This window comes from Capricornis sumatraensis, chromosome 13 (genome assembly GCF_032405125.1).
Source record: "Capricornis sumatraensis isolate serow.1 chromosome 13, serow.2, whole genome shotgun sequence".
Lineage (NCBI taxonomy): Eukaryota > Metazoa > Chordata > Mammalia > Artiodactyla > Bovidae > Capricornis > Capricornis sumatraensis.
The window spans coordinates 14,159,975-14,183,650 of record NC_091081.1 but is presented as its reverse complement, the minus strand read 5'-3'; the positions used below and the strand labels follow the sequence as shown (position 1 = coordinate 14,183,650).

Sequence of the window (23,676 nt, the reverse complement as noted above, 5' to 3'; positions counted from 1 at the left end):
AGTCTGACTGGCTACGGTCCACAGGATTGCCAACAGTCACACACGACTGAAGCGACGCAGCAGGCGTGCAATGCAGGGATTAAAAATGTAGAACAAGGGAATTCCCTGGTGATCCAGTGGCTGGGACTCTGTGCTGTCACGGTCAAGGGCCTTCCTGGTTCAATCCCTGGTCAAGGAACTAAGATCCTACAGGCAGCATGGCCAAAAACAAACAAAAAAAAACCCTAAAAAAGGCAGAACACAGATTTTTAGGGCAGTGAAACCATTCTGTATGATACCAAAATTGTGGATACATGTCATTACAAGTCTGTCAAAACCTACAGAATTTAAAAGCAAAGTGAACCCCAATGCAAACTCTGGACTTTGAGTGCTAAGGATGCGTCAAGGTAGGTTCTTCAGTTGTAACAAGTGCACCACACTGGTGTGGGATGCTGACAGGAGGGGAGGGTGTGCACATACTGGGGGTGGGATAGGGCACAACTCTCAGTACTTCTCAGTTTTGCTGTGGACCTAAAACTGCTCTAAAAAAATAAAATGCTTTTCAAAAATAAAAAGATTTCCCCACTAAACAGACATCATGGATTTTATGTCCCTTGTTCCAATTTCTACCTGTAACACTTTGAGATATTAAAAAGAGAATAAAAACTAGCCAAACTTCAACCACCAGAATAAGACATTAGAAAAAAAGTAAAGATATCCTCACACATCTTAATTCAGTCTCTAGGGTCCTCTCTTTCCCCTTCCTGTCATCTATCTTGTCAGCTTTTTTTGTCGTCTTGCCTCTTTGGGCCCCACCACAGGACCTCCACGACCAGGAATGAAAAAGGAAACACAAAGGAAAAGTTTCCCATAGCACTCTTAGCACGAATGTTTGCGTCACAGCTACCGCTGCTTGCAAAATGCAGTGGTGTAAAACAGCCGCGATTACACTCGTGGGCTGCGGGCTAAGAGTCCAGACAAGGCACTGCGAGGACAGCTGGTCTGCAACCCCCAGCGTCAGAGGCCTCAGCTGGGGACACTCCAGCGCTGGGCTGACTCAGCAGCTTGCGGCTGGGATCATTTGGAGGCACGTGTCTGGGTGCTGACGCTGACTGTCAGCTGGGACCTCAGCCACCCTGTTAGACAAAATCATATCCAAGGGTCCTTTGTTGATCTCTCCATGTGCTGCCCTTCCCAGTCTGGGCATGACGGCTGTGTTCCTGAAGAGAATCCCTGAAGAGCAAAGGGAAGGAAGAGCATGACATTTTTTTGATCTAGCCTTAGAAGTCACAGAGTGTCACCTTTACCACACTCCGTGGGTCCAAGTGGCCACAAAGTTCCTCCCAGCTTCAACAGGAAAGGATAAAGACCCAAACCACAGGACAGGTGGAGTGTCAAGATCACACTGTAAGCAGACACGGGATTCAGGAGATCTTGCTGCAGCCATTCTGGATAATATAATCTACCATAGTAACTCTTGTTGTATCTCATTGTACCTCAAACATCTAGGTGTGTATGGCATTTGAATGTGGCTTTTTTTTTTTGCTTATAAATATGTTTAATGCTTTTATAATGCATCAAAATTCACATAATATAAAACATACTATTGTCACCATATTTAACTCTACAGTTCAGTGGAACTAAGTGCATGCACAATGCTGTGCAACCCTCGTGATCTTCCATCTCCCGACTTTTTTACCTTTCTAAAATGAACCTCTGTCGCCATTAAGCACGAACTCCCCATCCATCCCCCGCCCCACCCCACCCCACCCCGCCATCCCTGGCATCTATCAATGTACTTTCTGACTCTCTGAACTTGACTGTTCTAGGTATAATATAATATGAATAATACTATACATATTTTATAATGCTCTTGTATAATATGTCTGCACCAAACGTATATCAGATGCATCTGAATCCTTGGTTAGAATTTCTTCCATATCTTTATTTCTGACTGTCTATTTGAGATTGCTGCTAAGTCGCGTCAGTTGTGTCCGACTCTCTGCGACGCCATAGACAGCAACCCACCAGGCTCCCCCATCTGTGGGATTCTCCAGGCAAGAACACTAGAGTGGGTTGCCATTTCCTTCTCCAATGCATGAAAGTGAAAAGTGAAAGTGAAGTCGCTCAGTCGTGTCTGTCTGACCCTCAGCGACCCCATGGACCGCAGCCCACCAGGCTCCTCCGTCCATGAGATTTTCTATAAAGAGCACTGGAGTGGGGTGCCATCACCTTCTATTTGAGATTACGAACCACATAATGGCAGGGACGCCCGTGCTGAGCTAATTTACCTCACCTTCATCACAGCACCTTGAACCTGACAATCAGGATATAACATTATTACTAATAATAATTGCTGATAGATACATGCACTTGAGCTATCGTCGATTTTTTTACATTTGCAAGGTGTTACAGAAAATCTCCACACTAACCACAAAGACATATGGCATCTTAATTGTGCAAGTGAATTTTATTGCTCCAATTAAGTCTTGGTTGCTTCAAAGGAGTATATAATTTCTTCTCCCAAGTTAATAGATTCGTGTAAAGCAATAATTGAATCTCACAGTTGGGGGTGGGGGAATCACTGCCTTGAAGGAACTATCTTTTTATCTCCACAATTAGCTACTTCTGGTCTAATAGATTATTAAAAAGGTTTATATTAGTAATCTGTATAAGACCTTGAACATGAGTATGCATCTCCTCTGAAAAGTTGACTAATTATAGCAATTGTCCCTCTCTAGTTGATTTCATAGGTGGCTTTGATTCTTACGGCTATCAGGGGCCTCAGAAGACGTCTCATTTACAGCTGCAGCCCATGTACATGTGAGTGCTTTACTTTGCAGTATTCTTCTGGGATCCTAAAAGGTGATTAAGCAAATGTTATTGTCACACACAAGAGATGGCATGTGGCTTTCCTTCAGTCATGACTTGCCTCCAATACTTTCTCCTCTATTAACGTTGTTTTGACTGAGATAACTCTAATAACATTTTGTTCATAATTTTTACAAAATTTATCAGGAAAGCCACCTCTAAAGCTACTTTTAAAAGTATTCTTACATGTGTATCAACTACATAGCTAAAAATTCAATATATAATTTCTTTGAATTGCCCAAAAGTTGTATATTTTGATGATGATATAACATTGTAGGTAGTTGTACGTAACTATATATAAGCTGTATGTCCTGATTTTCCCAGTACAGTCACAGTTTACATGCGTTGTCCTGGTATACTTATTACCAGCACTCCCTATGAGACTTATAAGTGTTCTCTTTTGGATGATAAATGAAGTAATAATGCTCTTTAACATTTTTCTGGTGTGAAAAGTGAAAATGAAACCAGAGTATTAAGACTTAAACTTATCAGACCCTTTACTCTAGCACTCAAGAGAGCAGACATACAATCGGAGCCTGATTTTTATATCTGTGTTTAGGCAAATTCCCTTGGATAACAACTGATAACAAATTCTATATATCAGCATCAGGTGATATGCTGAATTGCAAGCGAAGATCAAAATAGAAAGTAAGATTCCAATTCATTTCGAAATGTGAGCTTCTCTCTTTGAAGATTCGTGTTTGTTGTCCTTGTCCTCCACCATTCAGTCATTTTGCCTTTTAATATTGTTAGTGTGTAGGATGATAACACATTTGGGGGAGTATTTCTCCTCCGGAGAGATTAAGGTAATCCTTATACATACCCTTTTCAGCTTCTTTTCACAAAGGGCATGATCTGTGCACCATGCTGCATTTTGTGTGTGTCTCTTGTAGTTCCCCAAAAGCATTCAGAACACCACTCATAAAACAGACTTTATCAAGTTCAGAAGGCAGTCAATACTATATGGCATCCCTTCTGTAAACAGGATCTCACACAACCCCTCTTTTACATCCCCAAAACCACTGCCCCAATTCAGCTATTCATTAACTGAAGTTTTACAGTCTCTTTATTTTATAACCCCTACTCCCATTCTTCTATGTAACTATCAATTTAATCTTCTTAAAGTATCACTCCAATTGTTAGACCTTTGCCCAGAAACTATCAAAAAACTCCGTATTGCCTACTAAACAAAAAGTCCAAAATCCATATCAGAACTTGCCGCTCTACTATGGCCCAGCCCCAAAATTTTATGGAAATATTATCTCTGCTCTTCAACTTAAAAACTTCTGAGTCTCAACTGGATGCAGATAATGCTGAGAGACACCAGGAAAATGCAACGATTTCACATTTTACAATGGTTAAGAACTGCTTCCTGACCTTACCTTCTCTGATGTCTCACACATACTCTGATGTTTCCCCTTATCTACTTCTAACAGCCCAACTAAAACTCTCGCCATCCACAAACACGATGTGGATTTTTTCAGCTGTCGATGCTATTCTCTTGACACCAAATGTCTTTTCCCAAATTCTACTTTTCAAATCCCACTCTCCTTCAAATTGTATCTTAAAATATACTTTCTTTATGAAATGTCTCTAAATCTTTTTCCTTTGATATTTCTTTTTGCTTCTTCCCCACAACATAGTTGTATTTCTATTTATACCATAAGTTTCCCAGCCTCCCAGAAGATTTGATAGCTTAAATAAAAAATAAGTCCTTTATGTTCTTTACCATTCTTCTCGATATTATATCAATAATATACCCTTGTGTAAAGTGTTCTATTAAAAACTAAAAGCAAAGCAGCGAGAGGCAGTGGTTAAGATGCGCTATGGAAGGTAGACTGCATGCGATCCAATTCTTTATGACCTTGGACCTGTAACTTTATTTGAATAACTTTATTCTCACCAAGCCTGAAAATGAAAGTGTTAGTCACTCAGTCATGTCCAACTCTTTGTGACCCCATGGACTGTAGACAGCCAGGCTCCTCTGTCCATGGAATTATCTAGACAAGAATACTGGAGTGGGTTGCCATTCCCTTCTCCGGGGGATCTTCCCTTCCCAGGGATCAAACCTGGGTCTCTGCACTGCAGCCAGGTTCTTTACCATCTGAGCCATCAGGGCCTAAGTTTCCTCAACTGCAAAACAGAGACAATAGCCCATGTACTTCATATAGCTGCTCTGAATTTATATAAAACAATGCTTGTAGAGAGTTACAACAGAGGACATGTCACATACAAGACACTTAATAAGCAATTTATTAGTTGTAGGAACAATGCTTATGTTACCCAATATTACTCAGGAAAAGACTTCATGAACTCAAATTAACATACACTGTATTTTCATTCCCAAAAGGTTTCCTCTGTAAACAATGTATCACATCTTATCAGCCCAAGTAACATGTAACAATATGCTTGTGCTCAAAAGTAGACCAGAATATCTGTAAGTCCTGCAATTTCTTGCTTCTAACAATATCATGTTTTTATCACATAACATTACACTGTGCTGGTCAGTATGAATGATCAATAAAGATGATAAAAATGTAATAAATTGGATATAATCATTATTTAAGGATAAGCTCTGATGATAACATGAGAATGCTAATTATATGTAATCAAGAATATACTTTCAAATCAGGCATTTATAATTCTGTTTTCTTTAAAGAGAGGACTCTTCAAATTTAATGTCCAGAATGAAATTCCTTGAAAACAGAAACTTCTCATGATTTTATTAAATACTTTCAGTTGCAAACCAAAAGTAATAAAAATACTGTTTTTTTCCTTACTGCCTGAAAATGGTTAATTATATCAGAGGCTTCAAGTCCCACTGCTCATGAAATAAATGTTTAACAAATCACCAGTCAAAATACTGCTACCATCTCTTCTACAAAGCATCCCCTAGCAGACCTCAAGTCCTAGAACACTAAGCTTTTATTCTACAGATGAGGACACTGGATGAAAGGAAAGAAAAACACAGGTCACACATCTTGTTAGTCACATGCGGCCCATTATCGGGCAGTTTTCCTGATCCCTTAGTTTTGTTTCGTTTTTTCCAAATTCTTCTGTGGACTGTGAGTTTGCCCTGACATGTCACTCCCTGATCTTAAATTCATCTACCTTTACGTCCTCACACTAACGCAGCCGCCGTAGCTCCGTACCTGCCTGCACCCTCCCCTTCTGGCGCATTCCCTTATACTCCATTTTGGTTTCGCATTATGTGGTGTTGGATGAAGAGCTTTTTCAACTGTGTAGCCCTCAAAACCAATCATTGGAGAGTCGCTGCCTATTAGAATCCCATGAAAAACTAAAACTGATTCACGCGTAAACTCCATTCCCTGCTGGGAGGCAGAGACCTGAGCCCCTCCCATGTCTTTGTCCTGTTCAGTGGACCTTCTCCTGTCAACCTGCCGTAAACAAGTCTCATAAAGTAAGAGTAATTTAACATCATGGGCCAGCTCAGGCACCCCCATGATATTATATAGCAACCGGAAATAAAAGCAGTTCCTTAGGAGGAAAATAGATGCTTAAAAGCAATGCACAATTTTAGCTGTGGGGTTTCCACTATACCCAGCAAATCTTCAATGGCTCAGAGCCTGGACAAGGCTTTGGAAACACTACCCCTAACCAGCCTCCATTCATAGCTGTGTTTTAGTTTCTATAGTCAATGAATAAACAGTCTTCTTTTTAAAAAGTTAGGTTGGGTGAATATTCTTGATGTATAATTCTTTGGATTATCTATAATCCATCTAAAAGGGAAAAGTTTTCATTAATTTTTCTCTTACAGTTTGGAGGACTCTTTGAAACCAACAATGGCTATGAACTTGCTCCACTTAACATTCCCATGTTTGCAGGTTAATTTTCTAACAAAGCAGCTGCTTTGACTACCACTGACCTAATGTGCCGAAGCAGGTCCACATCTATTGGGCTCCCTGCGGCATAAATGTGGGAATATCCCACGCCGTAACAGGCCACCATTTGAAACCGCTGCATTCTTTTTGGCAGCCTAACTGTACAGCAATACATATACATTTGCCCCCAGAAAATGGATTTTAAATTACCATAGCTGGCCTCTCTATCCAGAAGGTTGCACTGAGGAAAAAGTTGAGAGGAGGAAAACTGTCTATTTAAAGCATAATTTGGGCTTTGGACTTTTTTTTTTTTTTTTGGCTTACTCTTGTGCTTGGAGAGGTGAGAAAAGGGTACTGAGCTCTCGCCCTTGATTAAAAACATCTTCTTTCTCTCTCTCAGGTCAAAATAACACAAATGGCTTCAGTACATCAGCTCCTGGACCTTTCAAAGAACTTGTTTCGTGGTGGCCTGCTGCATTTTTTGAAGAGAAAGAAGCAACTAAGTTTAATACATACTAACGAAACATAAAGCCTCCACATGCACTGGAAGAGACACGCACACTCACACACACGCACGCACGCACACGCACACACTGGCACACACCAATTCTACTTGGCCTCCTCTTTCTATCTGAAACAGAGAAATATGCAGGACACGCCCCTCGTGGATTTCCGGAATGCAGGCTGCTTTCTCCCAGGTCTTTGCAAAGTTCATGAGGAGACGTGTTGGCGCCCCCTGCTGGCCATTACTAACTCCTCTACAGCCCAGCCAGGCGGCCTCTGCCAGCTGCAAAGTCATCCAGGGCACAGTAATTTGAGAGCCCTGTCTTCTGCCCCCCATATGTCTTGATAGCACCACGGCTATGTAGGCAATGTAACTGCAAAAACAAACACACAAAACATACCATGATGACCTTGTAACCGAAGTCTGAAATGGCAGGTTGTTTGCCCTAAAGGCTGTACCGTACATACTTGCCTTAACCCACCTAAGTTGTGCGCCTGAGAGTCCTCAGTGCAGACATCCCCAAGTCACTTCCTTTAGGCTAACACACTGCTGTTAATTCCGAATGAGTTCAAGTCTGTGTGTGTGTCATGTCAAGAAACAAGACTGCATAGCTCTGCAGCTCCAGTGTGTCTGTGTATGAAAACTGCCAGCTGTCAGCCAAGTGCTTTTACCATTGAGCCTCCACGGTGGCCAAAAAGAGACAAGTAATAGTAACAAAGTAATAATCGTCATCTTTATAATTCTTCAATAAGGTCTTCTGGGGGGGTTGGGTGGGACAAAGCATATTAATCTACTAAACTCATCAATCTATGGGGAAGCAGAGAGCAGAGATGGCTTAACTCACTGATTTTATTTATTGCACTCTAGGTGCTTTTATAAGTATCTACAAATGTCTTTTACTAACACAGAAACAGCTGTGGATTTCTATCAACAGAGGCCAACTGAATATGTATTAGCTATGTTTACTCTTTTATATCTAATTCAAATGGAAGCCCCTATGTAGGTGAACTTCTTTTCCTAACTTCAGCGTACGAGATTATTTTTTGGGTGGGCGGGGGGAACAATAGTTACCTTGGTATTTGAGATCTCTTTGTGGTAATTGGGGGATCTGTTGTGTGTTAGAGTGTATTTTAACCCTCCTGTATTATTGTGGCAGAAAAACTGTGCTGTTAACGTAGTTGGCAACAAGATGCCTTTGGAAACTTAATAGTAGGTCAATGTGTTTATGGAATATTCTGAATTCCTAGGAAATTTTGTTCTATATATTCAGGCATTATTTGATTTTCATTAGTGAAAAACATAATTAGCTCAGGCTTATCAGGAACTCAGATGAGTCATTTTCTTTTTGATCCACCTGAGACACTAAAATCAATTTCTTAGGACTATTAATAATACACCATCTTTAAATGCAGTGAAATTTGGACTTGAAACGTTATAAATTGGCATGGAGCAACTTTTTCTCTTGGTTTCTATGAAGTTTCAGTTATTGGGTTAGCCTACTTTGAATGTTAGCCCATGCAAAGCTACATAAACCAGTCCCATTACTGTGCCTGCATGGATGTCTGTGATCTACACACATACGCACTTGAAGATAACAAAGGAACAAAGGTTACTAGTAGAACATAAACTACAAAAAAAAAAAAAGTTCCAGCACTTGTGCTTGAATTTCCTCAGCGGTTTGTGTATGTTTGTCCATATATACATGCATAAAATATACAGTCACAAACATGTCAGCGAAACCTCATGATGATTTTATAGTGACATGCATGTTTAACATATGAGAAAAATACTTACCAATGTATCATCCTTTGATTCTTAAAATATAAATACTACACATGCCAGAAATTATTCTAATGTGACTATTAACATGAGGTTTCACTGTACATTCATGCTGGGATGAGATTCCACCCTAAGACATGTATATGGATAGAGATTCAAATGCACAGAGAACAAAACCCTCATATTCCTGCTTTACGTTGCAGCCAAGTTACCATCTAATCACTACGATCATCACCACCAAAATTTTCAAAACCAGTTGTTGACTACTAAACAGGAATCAGTAAACAGGGAGCACAGTAGTGTGATTCTATCTGGAGAAACATCTAAGTTGTACAGCTGTATCCTCCTCAAACTCCGGTGAAGAATGCTATTTTTCTAGGCTGAGCTTTTGTTATAAACCTAATATTCAGAAGGCAAGAGTTACAATCCTGATGTGTCTTTCTTTCTTTTGCATTTGTTAATTATGAATGTATTTTTAACAGAGTGATTTTTTTGACTTACTAGTGTAATTTGCATTTTAAAAATAAATGGAAAAACAACCAAGTTTCTGAGCCATCCCTGAAAGTCCGCGTTCCTTCTCAAAGTGTACCTGGTGATGTCACTGACAGGGAAACCCTATTTCAGTGACATGGAGACAGGGCTGATGTTCTACACGGTACGGCAGTAAAAAGGAATTGCCAGGTCTTGGCACCATTTCAGCTCAGTCACAGGTAACATGCACTTTCATTATCTCCTGACACTAAGGGTTCTTTTACAAGACCTTCTGGAAGATACTTGCTGTCATTTGGAGAACTTTTTTTTTTTCTGTCCCTCCTCTATTTGGAATTTAGAGTTAGCATCCAGCTAATAGCTGGATTATAGAGCACTATATTTAAAAAACCTTACATTAACATAGGGAGGCTTTTTCATTTTTGCATGTCAAATTATTTAAAATAAAATAATTTATTCATTTACTGCCCTTCTGATAATGAAGATTTGATGACAATTTTAATGAACATGTTGAAACAGGATAGGCAAGGTGAGACTTCCCTAGTGGCTCAGACGGTAAAGCATCTGCCTATAATGCAGGAAACCCGGGTTCAATCCCTGGGTTGGGAAGATCTCCTGGAGAAGGAAATGGCACCCCACTCCAGTACTCTTGCCTGGAAAATCCCATGGACGGAGGAGCCTGGTGGGCTACAGTCCATGGGGTCGCAAAGAGTTGGACACGCCTGAGCGACTTCACTTTCACTTTTCACTTTAGCACTTGTGAGCGCAGGGTCACAATTTCAGCTGAGGTTTACCATACGTACTCAAGGGACTGAGGGCTTGGGCTGCTCCAGGCTGCTGGGGGTGCATCCTTGCTCTCACCGCACACAGACACACACCAGCCCCCAGAAGCCGAAATGCCACAACTGACCGAAAACAAAGAAGGCTGTGAGGCAGCATTCCAGGAAGCTGAAGATCAGCTTATAGTATTTCACTTCTGGGCCACATGGTGAGAGCCTTGTAGATGACCAAGGCTGCTCTCACTGATGCTCCCGGTGTGGAAGTATGCTGATGTGCGTTCATCAAAGTAGGGTGGATGACTGTTAGGATGTTGCTTCTCACCATGAGGGCTCGTGCACACCAGACCTCGGTTGCATAAAAAGAGTTAATAGACTAAAAGTTAATAGATCAACCCTAAGTAAAGATCACATATGTATATATGATGTAAAGAGAAGATTCGTTAGTCTAGAGTTCTCCATTAAATAAGATGTGCATTTGGTAAATAACACAGGGTACCAAGATCTTCTTCATCTGGTAGCTACTATAAAATATAACCTCTGAAATGGTGAAGCAAAACTCCAGCATTCCATTGTACCATAACAAGTGGACAATTTGAACTCAGATATAAAAACCTTTTAAATAGACCACATTGTGGGACAAACTTTGGAGATACATACACACAGGCATTAGAAAAACAGTTAAACTGAGGTTGAGACTACTCAAGATTACTATTTATTCTGAAAATGCAAACACATCGCCATTCTACCACAAATTCCAGTTTGTGCACTCTGGTAAAAACAGAATAAACTACACCCAGCCAACGGGGATTTGTCAAGTGGCTTTGGACTGTGTAAACCACAATGAACACTGATAAGGAAGACTTCCTAAGGCAGTATAAGATCAGAAAATGCTTCTGAATTATTGTATATTAAATTCAGTATAGTTTCATGTTAAATATGCCTTTATATTTTGTATACTGAAGAAAATGCACAACCTAAGAGTTGAGAATTATGTTTTACTTGGCAAACAACTGAGAACTTAAGCCTGGAAGATAGCCTCTCAGACAGCTCTGAGAGACTGCTCCCAAGAGGTAATGGAAGAGCCAGGGGATTTACGAGGTTTGCAACAACAATCAGGTAATCAGAACATCAAAAGACTATTATTAAAGAAAACCAGACATCTCAAGTTAATAAATTTAGTGCTTTTCTATGTATGGGAAGATGGAAGAGTCTGGGTTCATTACAATAATTCCTTTGATACACACTCAGCTGTCTAGGGCCAGTATCCTCCTTTTCTCCACCCTGAATTCCCCTCCAGGTACACAGTCAGGGGCAGCTGCAATAGCAGCTGGCTTGATGGCCATAGCATCCTTTGTTTACTGATACGGTAGGCAACACTTTTCATCCACGTTAGAGTTCTCTTAAATATCAATAACATGATCCCATATGTTAACATGTATGTATGATATGTTCTTATATATTAGTCAACCAATTACATTCAGTTTCAGGGCTAGAAGTTTTTCAATTTCTTTTATAATACATTCATCAGTAGCCAATATTAGAGAGATTAAGATTACTCAAACTGTTTCATTTTTTAATACTTCCTAAGAGTCGGACACGACTGAGCGACTTCACTTTCACTTTTCGCTTTCTTGCATTGGAGAAGGAAATGGCAACCCACTCCAGTGTTCTTGCCTGGAGAATCCCAGGGGCGGGGGAGCCTGGTGGGCTTCCATCTATAGGGTCGCACAGAGTCGGACGCGGCTGAAGCGACTTAGCAGCAGCAGCATGGTTGTCAAGATAAATCTTCCCTCAGACACTTAATGAGTCTTGGGTAAAATTATGGCACTTAATGCTTGTACTCAGGAAGCTTTGACATCAAAATCCTTATATTATAAAAAAAAATAATAAAGCCCAAATTATTCTCCTCACATGTCAGTCTTTGCTTAGGACCCACGATCAATCCCCTTTTCACTGTATTACATCCACCTTTCACACACTCCCAAGAAAGGGAAAGACAGAATTTGTGACTGATACATTATGTCCAATTTAAAACATGCTAGTGTCTGGAAACAATCATTTTTACTAGGTATGAGAGCAAAATCTCCAAGACGTGTATGTACTCTATTCCTTTTAATTCAATGAAAGCTCAACTCCAGAATACACTCACAGGTCTCATTAACCACTGAAATCTACACAAGTATCACAAACTATGGTTGCCAAAGACCACAAAGAAAACAAAGGTGAGTTCCTCCTAAAAAGGATAAAGATAGATCTTTGTATAGTCCCCAGAAATACAAAAAAAAAAAAAGATTGTTCTTCAAAAATTCTTAAACAGAAGATGCAGTTTAGAAGCAAATAGATGAGTTTAAATTTTTGATGGGTAGTGATAGCTGATTTCTGTAAGATAAATTCAGAGAGGAAAAATCCGTATATAAGACACATGTTGATGTTCTGACATTTTAAACCATTATTAAAATCAATGTAAGTCATTTCTATAATGAGAGCACAGAATTGTGGTAGTCTAATAACCAACTCAATGGACATGAGTTTGAGTGAACTCCAGGGGTTGGTGATGGACAGGGAGGCCTGGCATGCTGCGATTCACGGGGTCGCAAAGAGTCGGACATGACTGAGCGACTGAACTGAATAATAAAACAGGTATATTTTTTAACCTCTCATTCTACCCTCACATGAATTTAAGCTATAACAGCAATGAAATGAAACAACTCCCCCAAAAGATTGCAAATTGATGCTGTCACCCAAAGGATGATGGATTGATTCAATTAATCAGTAAGTCTTTTCTAAGAGTCCTTCAGGGAGTTATTTACCAGAGGCATACCCTGTTTGTTCCCCTTCCACGTGCCTGTCATTTTTCTTCATTATTCTTCTAGTTTTCCTCATTATATCCTTTGGGGATATGTGGATCTCCATGTGCAGAGAGGTTTTTGCACACAGCTGTCTAGACATAAATCTTTCCAGCCTCACTGTGGAGGCCATCAGAACACCTGAACGTCTTGTCACTGTAATGTCAGGCTGACCAAGACTCTTAGGATGAAGTCAAACAAATGGACACTGAGTTATGACTGGTAAGTCAATGGGGAAATGTCAAACTGAGTTAAAACTATAAAAAAGTTTCCATTGCTAAGGATATAACAACACTGTGCTCCACACACCACAGAACTAGCCTTCCTATCTTCAAAAGCAGGTAGGAGGGAAGAGCCAGATGGCTGAGAGGCTGAGGGTGAGGCTAATAATTCATGGAAAAATAAAGCATATTCATTAAGTATGCTGTTTTGAGTGCTGAAAGGCAAATATTTTTAAACATGAAGCATTTCTATTCCTAATGGACAAAAGCTTCTATCAGTTCAAACTGTAAAGAATAAGAGTGTAACCAGAAGATGTCTGGAAGGGAGCATCAATGCTAAACCTTGCCATCAGGGTTGACTGCACAGTTTGTGGGGCTCGGTGCAAAATGAATATGTGGGGCATCTTTTACAAAGAATAGGAAAAAAGTTGTTGTTAAAAGGGGCTTTTCCTTAAAATACTTTATTACTTACAAAACATTACTATTATCCATAAGGGTAAAAGTAATATAAATAACAATATAAAAATTATAAAACATAATATTTTGATATTATCATTTTAAAAACAATAAATGTAGTATTCTATTAAGTGGGATATTCTGATTCATCATAAGATGTGGGTCTTATGATCAAAATCACTGCAGATGGTGACTGCAGCCATGACATTAAAAGACACTTGCTCTTTGGAAGAAAAGCTATGACCAACGTAGACAGCATATTAAAAAGCAGAGACATTACTTTGCCAACAAAGGTCCATCTAGTCAAAGCTATGGTTTTTCTAGTAGTCATGTATGAATATGAGAGTTGGACCATAAAGAAAGCTGAGTGTCAAAGCACTGATGCTTTTGAACTGTAGTGTTGGAGAAGACTCTTGAGAGTCCCTTGGACTGCAAGGAGATCCAACCAGTCAATCCTCAAGGAAATCAGTCCTGAATATTCATTGGAAGGACTGACGCTGAAGCTGAAACTCCAATACTTTGGCCATCTGATGCGAAGAACTGACTCACTGTAAAAGATGCTGATGCTGGGAAAGATTGAAGGCAGGAGGAGAAGGGGACGACAAGGATGAGATGGTTGGATGGCATCACCGACTCGATGGACATGAATTTGAGTAAGCTCTGGGAGTTGGTGATGGACAGGGAAGCCTGGCATGCTGCAGTCCATGGGGTCGCAAAGAGTCAGACATGACTGAATGCCTGAACTGAACTGAAGATGTGACTCACCTTTCCACAATTTATTAAGTCATCAAAATCTATACTCTTAGCCAATTCATATGCAATCAATATAAAGGAACATAAAAATTTGCAAATTTGCATCAATGGCTTTATCATTTTTAACTTTGAGAAGAATCTTTCTGATATAACTGTGACTAGAGCTATGAAGAATATTTTGTAAGCAGTGACAATATTGGATACATTTCTGATAAATCATTTTGAAATACAAATTTCAGTCATTTGAGCTTATGGTTCACCGAACAATTTTTCTTAAAAGATTTAACTCTTCATAAATATGTTTCATGTAATCTGAATTGAATTTTAAATAAAAAATGAACCATGGCATTTTAGTATTTTCTGATATTTCCTATAACTTGAAGAGGTTATTTAAGAAACTGAAAATGACTTCATGATTTCTATATAATTGAAAACACCTATTCACATATTTAGGGCTTCCCTAGAGGCTCAGATAGTAAAAAATCTGCCTGCAATGTGGGAGACCTGGGTTAGATCCCTGGGTTGGGAAGATCCCCTGGAGAAGGGAACAGCAACCCACTCCAATTGCCTAGAGAATCCCATGGACAGAGGAGCCTGGCAGGCTACAGTCCATGGGGTCACAAAGAGTTGGACACAACAGAGCAACTTTCACTTCACTTTTCATTCACGAATTTCACTGTTCAGTCTTCAACAACTAGAAAGACAATTAAAAAAAAAATTGTCTCCCTAGTTAGAAATCTGTTCATTTGAAGTTCATAGGAAAAGAGCTCTTTTATGTCTACTGCTAACTACATTTAATTTCTACAGGTAGGCCTGCAGATATTTGTTTACAATGTTGCAGCAGTTTTCACAACCAGAGACTCTAAACTCTCCTGAATAATTCTAATAACTCTCTGACATACCTTTTCGCAATATCCATGTGTATGCTTTTACCTTGTAATAATTTATCGACAAAAGTTTACTCCTGGAGAACCAGCAATTCCTGTCCCAGGGTAAACCAGAGTTAAGTATTTGTGCGGGAGCTGCAGGGACCAGCTCTCCTGGTGAAGGAATGGGCCAGCTGGCCCCCTATGCAGGGACCAGCTCTCCTGGTGAATGAATGGGCCAGCTGGCCCCCCATGCAGGGACCAGCTCTCCTGGTGAATGAATGGGCCAGCTGCCCCCCCAACCCCCAGTTCCCAGGGTTGCCTGGGGCCTCTGCTTTCCCCAGGCACACAGCAGTCATTTTCCTGCTGCTGACACTGTCATCACTGCCAATCCGGCCCCAGGTCCCTTCTCAATCACCCACTTAGCCTAGGGGCTCCTTGAATTGCCCTGGGGGCTGGCCAGGCCAATTGCTCTGCCTGCTGCACTCCTTGCCCAGGGGCCTGAGTCAGAGCCTTCAGGTACTGCTGTGAGATCACAAACAATGGCAGGGGCTCTCCCCCAAGGGCACCTCCCCTGCTCACCACCTGCTCACTAATAATCTAGTACGCATTTCCTGAAGAGGACAGTAGAGCACTAAGCCAGGCACCGGGTTCCTCTGAGCAAGCGGATCATGTGTGATACACACCCCCATGCCCATAAAGCTGGCCCTGCTCACTAGAGAAGCCAAGAGTAAAACTTCGCCTGCTTCTACTGCCTTCAAATTTACCCCCATTGTGTTACTGAATAGATAGAATTAGGATATATTTCATTTACTATGAAAAATATTCCTGGGTTGTTTTTTTTTTTAATCTGAATGAAAAAAAAAAAGATGTTTCAAAAAAGAATTAGAACAATAAATTGATACTAAGCCTTGGATACTGAGGCTGGTATTTTTCAAAACTTCTAGTGAATTGGATCAAATACTGGTTACATGTATGATTAGTCAGGTTTTTACTGCACTTCTGTTAGAGAAAGATTTTGAATGGGTCACTGAAATCCATCGCAGTGCAGGGGCACTACAACATTTCATGGCTGTAAGTCAATCAAGTAACAACTTGAAGAATAAATTTCAATGGCAACAAGGGTTATTTCTCTATCACTCCCACTAAAATTCTAAGATACTAATTGTTGAGGTTGGTCATAGAACATATCTAACACTTATGGGCGGCGGGGAGGTGTAGATGAAAGCAAGGACTTGGGCTGCAATGGAGTTCACGCTGTTGACTAAAATATATAGTCACAACCCGAAAGTAGTTATTTTTTGGTGGGAATGTTTAGGACTCCGAGCCTAGGAGACAGCATCTCAGTAGCTCTGAGAAAACTGCTGCAAGGCGGCAGGAGCAGGGGAGTCAGGCCAAATACAACTTTGCAACAAAGGAGCAGGCAGCCTGAACATCACAGATCAGGTGTCAAGTTAAGGAATTTAGCATTCTATGTATGGGAAGATGCAAACCTCTGGGCCCACTGAATTCATTCCTTTCATATGCAACTCAGCTGTCTGGGACCAAATTCTGTTTCCTTGTTCACCTTAAGGAGCGGCAGATGGCTGCTTCCCACAGTCCTCCAACTCCTCAGCAGTCACCGTGGAGGGTGGCAGCATCTGCTGGATCACAGTTTGGGGAGCCCTCACTCACATTTGGAGACCAAAATCACTGATGGCTGTGACATTTCTTGTTTATTGATATGGCAGGAGATATTTTCATTTCACAACGTCATTCCCAGCATGAAGGAATAGAAGCCAGCTGACTGGGTGGGACTGGGCCTAAATCTTTTCTCCACCAATAACCAGTTATGTTGCTTTGAGAAAGGCCCAACCCACAAGACACTGCCTAAAATGGGATGACGGGTCCTATAGGAGAGAACAAGGCAAGCATGGATGCGTGTCACCATGAAACACGAGAACTGGGTTCAGGCTCATTTCCTCTTGGTGACATGAATGCCTACCTGAGAACTACTGGGATCGATAAGGGGTGTTGAATCCCTGCCAGGTTAAGAAAAGAGATGATTGGGTTCAATTAAGCTTAGTTCACAATGTGCTGAGTTTTAGCGGAGCGATGTTTAAACCTGCACAAATAGCCAAGCTCTGCCGCTCATAACGTGCTGACAGTCTGGGACACATGGAGCACGTTGATGGCAGGAGGCAGCATGCCCTGTACTTCGTAAGTTACAGAGACACGGTCCTAAGGGTTCCTAGTGGTCAGCTATGCCATGACCTCTTGCCCCTTCTCGGCTCTCTGGATCTACATTCAGTCTGATCTAATTACTAAAAAGAGGTCTAAGAGAAAACAGACTTGTGGTTTCCAAGGTAGGGTGGGGTGGGGAAGGGATGGACTGGGGAGACTGGGGCCAGCAGGTGCAAACCATGAGGCACCATGGATCAACAACAAGGTCCCACTGTAGGGCGCAAGGAACAGCACTCAGCATCCTGCAATAAAACAATGGGAGAGAATACGAATATATATCCATATAACCGAATCCCCCTGCTGTACGGCAGAAACCAAACAGCACTGCAGATCAACTATTCGCCAATAAAATAAAACTTTAAAAGTTATTAAAAGGGCTCTAAGGCCAAGAGGCTCCATTTCAGTCGCCCACTGCCGAGAGCAGGGACCAGCCTCCTAAACTTCAGACAGAGCCATGGTAAGATCTGCCCATCTCAGCTCTGCAAAGTACCTTCTTCCTGAGGCTGAGCACCTGGATGGACAGCTCAGAGAGGGACTAAATCGGGGAGTCCTGTGTTATCAGGTCAGGTCTGGGGAGCCACTCAGCCCTCCAAACCCCCAAGAGGAGCTGATGAGATGGCACCTGGGAGACAATGTCTGGTGCTCAGGGGTGCTGGAACAAAAGCTGTTAGCACCTGTTTCAGGACAGGAACCTAGCCTGGGCACGGGAAGGCCCGCACCTTGGCATAGGGTCTCAAGTTCATCCATTTACATCCACCCACCGTGTTTCCCTTGACCTGACATTTCTAACAGGGTTAGGCTGGCCTGATTCTCATGGAAGGCTGAGATGATAGCCCCAGTCCCTCAAAGTTCCCCATTTTTCAACTCACTAGCTCGACAGAGGCCCTGCCCAGGGCTCTCAGCTAGCACCGGTTTTCATGGTGTTGTCAGGAGTCAGAGGCAGGGAGGGAGGGAGGGAGCTTTTAACACCCAGCTCTACTATTCTTTTTGAGGTTGGGCCATAGGGCCCTAGCCAACTCCTCCTGTCCTGATCTGCTGGATAAACTAACCAAGCTTCGCCTCAGCACCCTGCACCAAGGATGCGTGGTTCCTAGTCCTGTTTTGAGGATGAAGCAAAGGCCTAGAGACAAAGGAGGTTCTTGGTACAAAGAGGCAGCCAGAAGGCGCCAGTGGAGATACACCAAGGAAGCTTTTGTTGGTTGCCACTTCTTTATGCTTTAGCTGGAGAAAGAAAGAAAGGCACGCAGGAGCATCTTCAAGACAGAAAGAGCCAAACTTGCAAGCTTGAAAAATGAATGCTGAGCAACCCCACCACCGCAGCTGTCAAGGAGCAGCCAGAGCCCTAGGGCAGCCTCCAAAAGAGTGGAGCAACCCTCCTCTTTATAGCCTGCTTTCTCCCAGCCCTCCTAGTTCACAGGAACTCCAGCACCGGTGCCTACAGAACCTCACCTGACCCACCCCCATCAGCCTCTGTGGGGTTAGGCTTGGGGGGCTGAGGAGGAATAGCTGGGGTCTTCAGGGCAGAATCTGTGAACATGGCCAAGTAGGGTAGAGGCAGGAAGCTTGGAAACTGCACTCTGAGGCTCAGCAGCTTCCTCTAAACAAGAAAACCACTCATGGGAGATCTTCCCAGCCTTGGCAACAGTGAGGAGGGATCCTTCTAGGAGAGGAGCAGGGGTTCAAGTGGGCTGAGAGACTTGGGCCTGCTGCCTCAGACTGTCTCTGTTTTAGCACCAACAGTTCTCCATCCTGGAAGACCCCTCAGACCTGGGCAAACAGAGGCTGGTCATCCAAGCACAGGAAGATGTGGCCACTTTCTTCCCAACCCCAAAGCGCAGGATTTAGAGAGAAACTCCACAGTGCAGGGGTGCCTAGACTGGCCTCCCACAACTGGCAGGGGCTGGACTGGGAGCTGTAAGAAACCAGTTCACTTTAATTAATTGCTTTTGAGTTTTTCCAAACTACTCCAATCATGAGTGGTTTAAACTAAGATCACAGCATCTGGTCCCATCACTTTAGGGCAAATAGATGGGGAAACAATGCAAACAGTGACAGACTTTATTTTCTTGGGCTCCAAAATCACTGCAGATGGTGACTGCGGCCATGAAGTTAAAAGATGTTTGCTCCTTGGAAGAAAAGCTATGACCAACCTAAACAGCATGTTAAAAAGCAGAGATATTACTTTCCCAACAAAGGTCCATCTAGTCAAGGCTATGGTTTTTCCAGTAGTCATGTATGGATGTGAGAGTTGGACCACAAAGAAGGCTAAGCATCAAAGAATGGATGCTTTTGAACTGTGGTGCTGGAGAAGACTCTTGAGAGTCCCTTGGACTGCAGGAGCTCCAATCAGTCAATCCTCAAGGAAATCAGTCCTGAATACTCATTGGAAGGACTGCTGCTGAAGCTGAAACTCCAATACTTTGGCTACCTGATGCGAAGAACTGACTCACTGGAAAAGACGCTGATGCTGGGAAAGACTGAAGCAGGAGGAGAAGGGGACGACAGAGGATGAGATGGCTGGATGGCATCACTGACTCGAAGTACATGAGTTTGAGCAAGCTCCGCGAGTTGGTGATAGACAGGTAAGCCTGGCATGCTACAGTCCATGGGGTCACAAAAAGTCAGACACGACTGAGCTACTGAACTGAACTGAAACCACTCAGATTTATAAACTACATAAGACATCTCTCCGCCCTGACTGAGGACAGGAAGCTTTCTCTGTTTCTCACAGTTTAAACTGTTTTAAAGTTTGGCGACTGAGTGACTTCACTTTCACTTTTCACTTTCATGCATTGGAGAGGGAAATGGCAACCCACTCCAATGTTCTTGCCTGGAGAATCCCAGGGATGGGGGAGCCTGGTGGGCTGCCGTCTATGTGGTCACACAGAGTTGGACACGACTGAAGCGACTTAGCAGCAGCAGCAGCAGAAAGGCTGAGAGTTCTGTGAGATTTGTTCAACGGATTTAAGTTGTGAACAAACTTCCCAATTGTGTCTCAAACTTACCAACTGTGTATTTTAAAGAAGTGTGATTATTCCCCATTTGAGGCATTCAGTGTCAAGTGCTTAGTGTTAGGGTTCAGTTCACATGAAAGATACCAGGAATTTCCCAAGGCGAAGACCCAACAAACAATTTGGAATTTTAACTCTGCAATGGTTGTAGGTTTCTTTATTTCATTTGTCCTCAGGACTGGGAAATACAGTGAGTTCAATGAATTAAATGGCTTTTGTTTCTCTGCCAGCTTTGGTGTTAAACCAAAGTATCTTGAAACTAATTCACTTGCGAAGTTTTACTTTAATTGATGTGCACATATTAAAAGACACTTATTTTTATTGTTTATGTGTAGTTTAGATAAAAATATTTCAGTATAAAGTGTTGAATACCTTTAGTCCAGGGGTCCCCGACCTCTGGGCCACAGATTGGTACCTCCTGTCTGACTGTTGTTGTTGTTCAGGCACTCAGTTGTGTCTGACAGTTTGCAGCCCCATGAACTGCACCCAACCAGGCTTCCCTGTCCATCCCTATATCCCTGAGTTTGCTCAAACTCATGTCCATTGAGTCAGTGATGCCATCCAACCATCTCCTCCTCTTTTGGCCCCTTCTCCTCTTGCCCTCAATCTTCCCCAGCATCAAGGTCTTTTCCAATGAGTCAGCTCTTCACATCAGGTGGCCAAAGTATTAGAACTTCAGCTTCAGCATCAGTCCTTCTAATGAATATTCAGGGTTGATTTCCTTTAGCATTGACTGGTTTGATCTCCTTACTGGCCAAGGGAATCTCAAGAGCCTTCTCCAGCACCACAGTTCAAAAGTGACAATTCTTTATAGTCCAACTCTCACATCCATACATGACTACTGGAAAAACCACAGCTTTGACTATCAGACTGTTGTTGGCAAAGTGATGTCTTTGCTTTTTAATATGCTCTCTAGGTTTGTCATACCTTTTCTTCCAAGGAGCAAGAGTCTTTTGATTTCATGGCTGCAGTCACTGTCTGCATCGATTTTGGAGTCCAAGGAAATGAAAGCTGACACTGTTTCCATATTTACCCCATCTATTTGCCATGAAGTGATAAGATTAGATGTCATGATCATAGTTTTTTGAATGTTGAGTTCTAAGCCAGCTTTTTCACTCTCCTCTTTCACCTTCATCAAGAGGCTCTTTAGTTACTCTTCACTTTCTGCCATTAAAGTGATATCATCTGCATATCTGAGGTTGTTGATATTTCTCCCAGCAATCTTGATTCCAGCTTGTGATTCATTTAGCCTGGCATTTGACATGATGTACTCTGCTCAGAAGTTAAATACACAGGGTGACAATATACAGCCTTGACGTACTCCTTTCCCAATTTGGAAGCAACCCAATGTTGCATGGTCAGTTCTAGCTGTTGCTTCTTCCTTGCAAACAGGTTTCTCAGAAGGTAGGTAAGGCGGTCTGGTATTCCCACCACTTTAAGAATATTCCACAGTTTGTTGTGATCCACACAGTCAAAGGCTTTAGCACAGTCAATAAAACAGAAGGAGATGTTTCTCTGGAATTCCCTTGCTTTTTCTATGATCCAGCGGATGTTGCCAACTTGATCTCTGGTTCCTCAACCTCTTCTAAATGCAGCTTATACATTTGAAAGTTCTCAGTTCACATATTGCAGAGGCCTAACTTTGAAGGATTTTGAGCATAACCTTGCTGGCATGTGAAATGAGAGCAATTGTACAGTAATTTGAACATTGTTTGACATTACCTTTCATTGGGATTGGAATGAAAACTGACCTTTTCCAGTCCTATGGACACTGCTGAGTTTTGCAAATGTGTTAGCATAATGAATGCAGCACTTTCACAGCATCACATTTTAGGATTTGAAATAGCTCAGCTGGAATTCCATCACCTCCACTAGCTTTGTTTGTAGTGATGCTTCCTAAGGTCCACTTGGCTTCACATTCCAGGATGTCTGGCTCTAGGTGAGTAACCATATCATCGTGGTTATCTCAATCATTAGCTTTTTTGTACAGTTCTGTTTATTCTTGCTACCTCTTCTTAATCTCTTCTGCTTCTGTTAGGTCCTTGCTGTTTTTGTCCTTTATTGTGCCTTTCTTTGCACGAAATACTTCCTTGGTATCTCCAATTTTCTTAAACAGATCTCTAGTCTTTCCCATTCTATTGCTTTCCTCTATTTCTTTGCATTAGGCACTTAAGAAGGCTTTCCTATCTTTCTTCGCTATTCTCTGGAACTCTGCAGTCAATTCGGTATATCTTTCCCTTTCTCCGCGGCCTTCTACTTCTTTTCTCAGCTTTTGTAAGGGCTCCTTAGACAACCACATTGCCTGCCATCTTGCATTTCTTTTTCTTTCTGTACGATTCAGTTCAGTCGCTCAGTCGTGTCCAATTCTTTGCGACCCTATGAATCGCAGCACTCCAGGTATCTCTGTCCATCACCAATTCCTGGAGTTCACCCAAACTCATGTCCATTGAGTTGGGGATGCCATCCAGCCATCTCATCCTCTGTTGTCCCCTTCTCCTCCTGCCCCCAATCCCTCCCAGCATCAGGATCTTTTACAATGAGTCAACTCTTCGCATGAGGTGGCCAAAGTACTGGAGTTTCAGCTTTAGCATCATTCCTTCCAATGAATACTCAGGACTGATCTCCTTTAGGATGGACTGGTTGGGTCTTCTTGCAGTGCAAGGGACTCTAGAGAGTCTTCTCCAACACCACAGTTCAAAGGCATCAATTCTTTGGTGCTCACCTTTCTTCACAGTCCAACTCTCACATCTATACATGACCACTGGAGAAACCATAGCCTTGACTAGACAGACCTTTGTTGGCAAAGTAATGTTTCTGCTTTTGAATATGCCATCTAGGTTGGTCATAACTTTCCTTCCAAAGAGGAAGCATCTTTTAATTCCATGGCTGCAGTCACCATCTGCAGTGATTTTGGAGCCCCAAAAAATAAAGTCTGACACTGTTTCCACTCTTTCCTCATCTATTTCCCATGAAGTGATGGGACCAGATGCCATGATCTTCATTTTCTGAATGTTGAGCTTTAAGCCAACTTTTTCACTCTGCTCTTTCACTTTCAT

At 42.0% G+C, this 23,676-nt stretch overlaps 1 protein-coding gene across 1 annotated transcript in view; it reads left to right on the top strand.

The window, feature by feature from the left end:
* Window positions 1-3,434, top strand: part of NKAIN2 (sodium/potassium transporting ATPase interacting 2) — a 631,336-nt gene extending 627,902 nt beyond the window's left edge. Inside the window, exons 6-7 of the mRNA XM_068985329.1 lie at window positions 2,721-2,802; window positions 3,410-3,434. Coding sequence (XP_068841430.1) covers window positions 2,721-2,802; window positions 3,410-3,434 — 107 coding nt within the window. The remainder of the gene's footprint in view (window positions 1-2,720; window positions 2,803-3,409) is intronic.
* The last annotated feature ends 20,242 nt before the right edge of the window (window positions 3,435-23,676 follow it).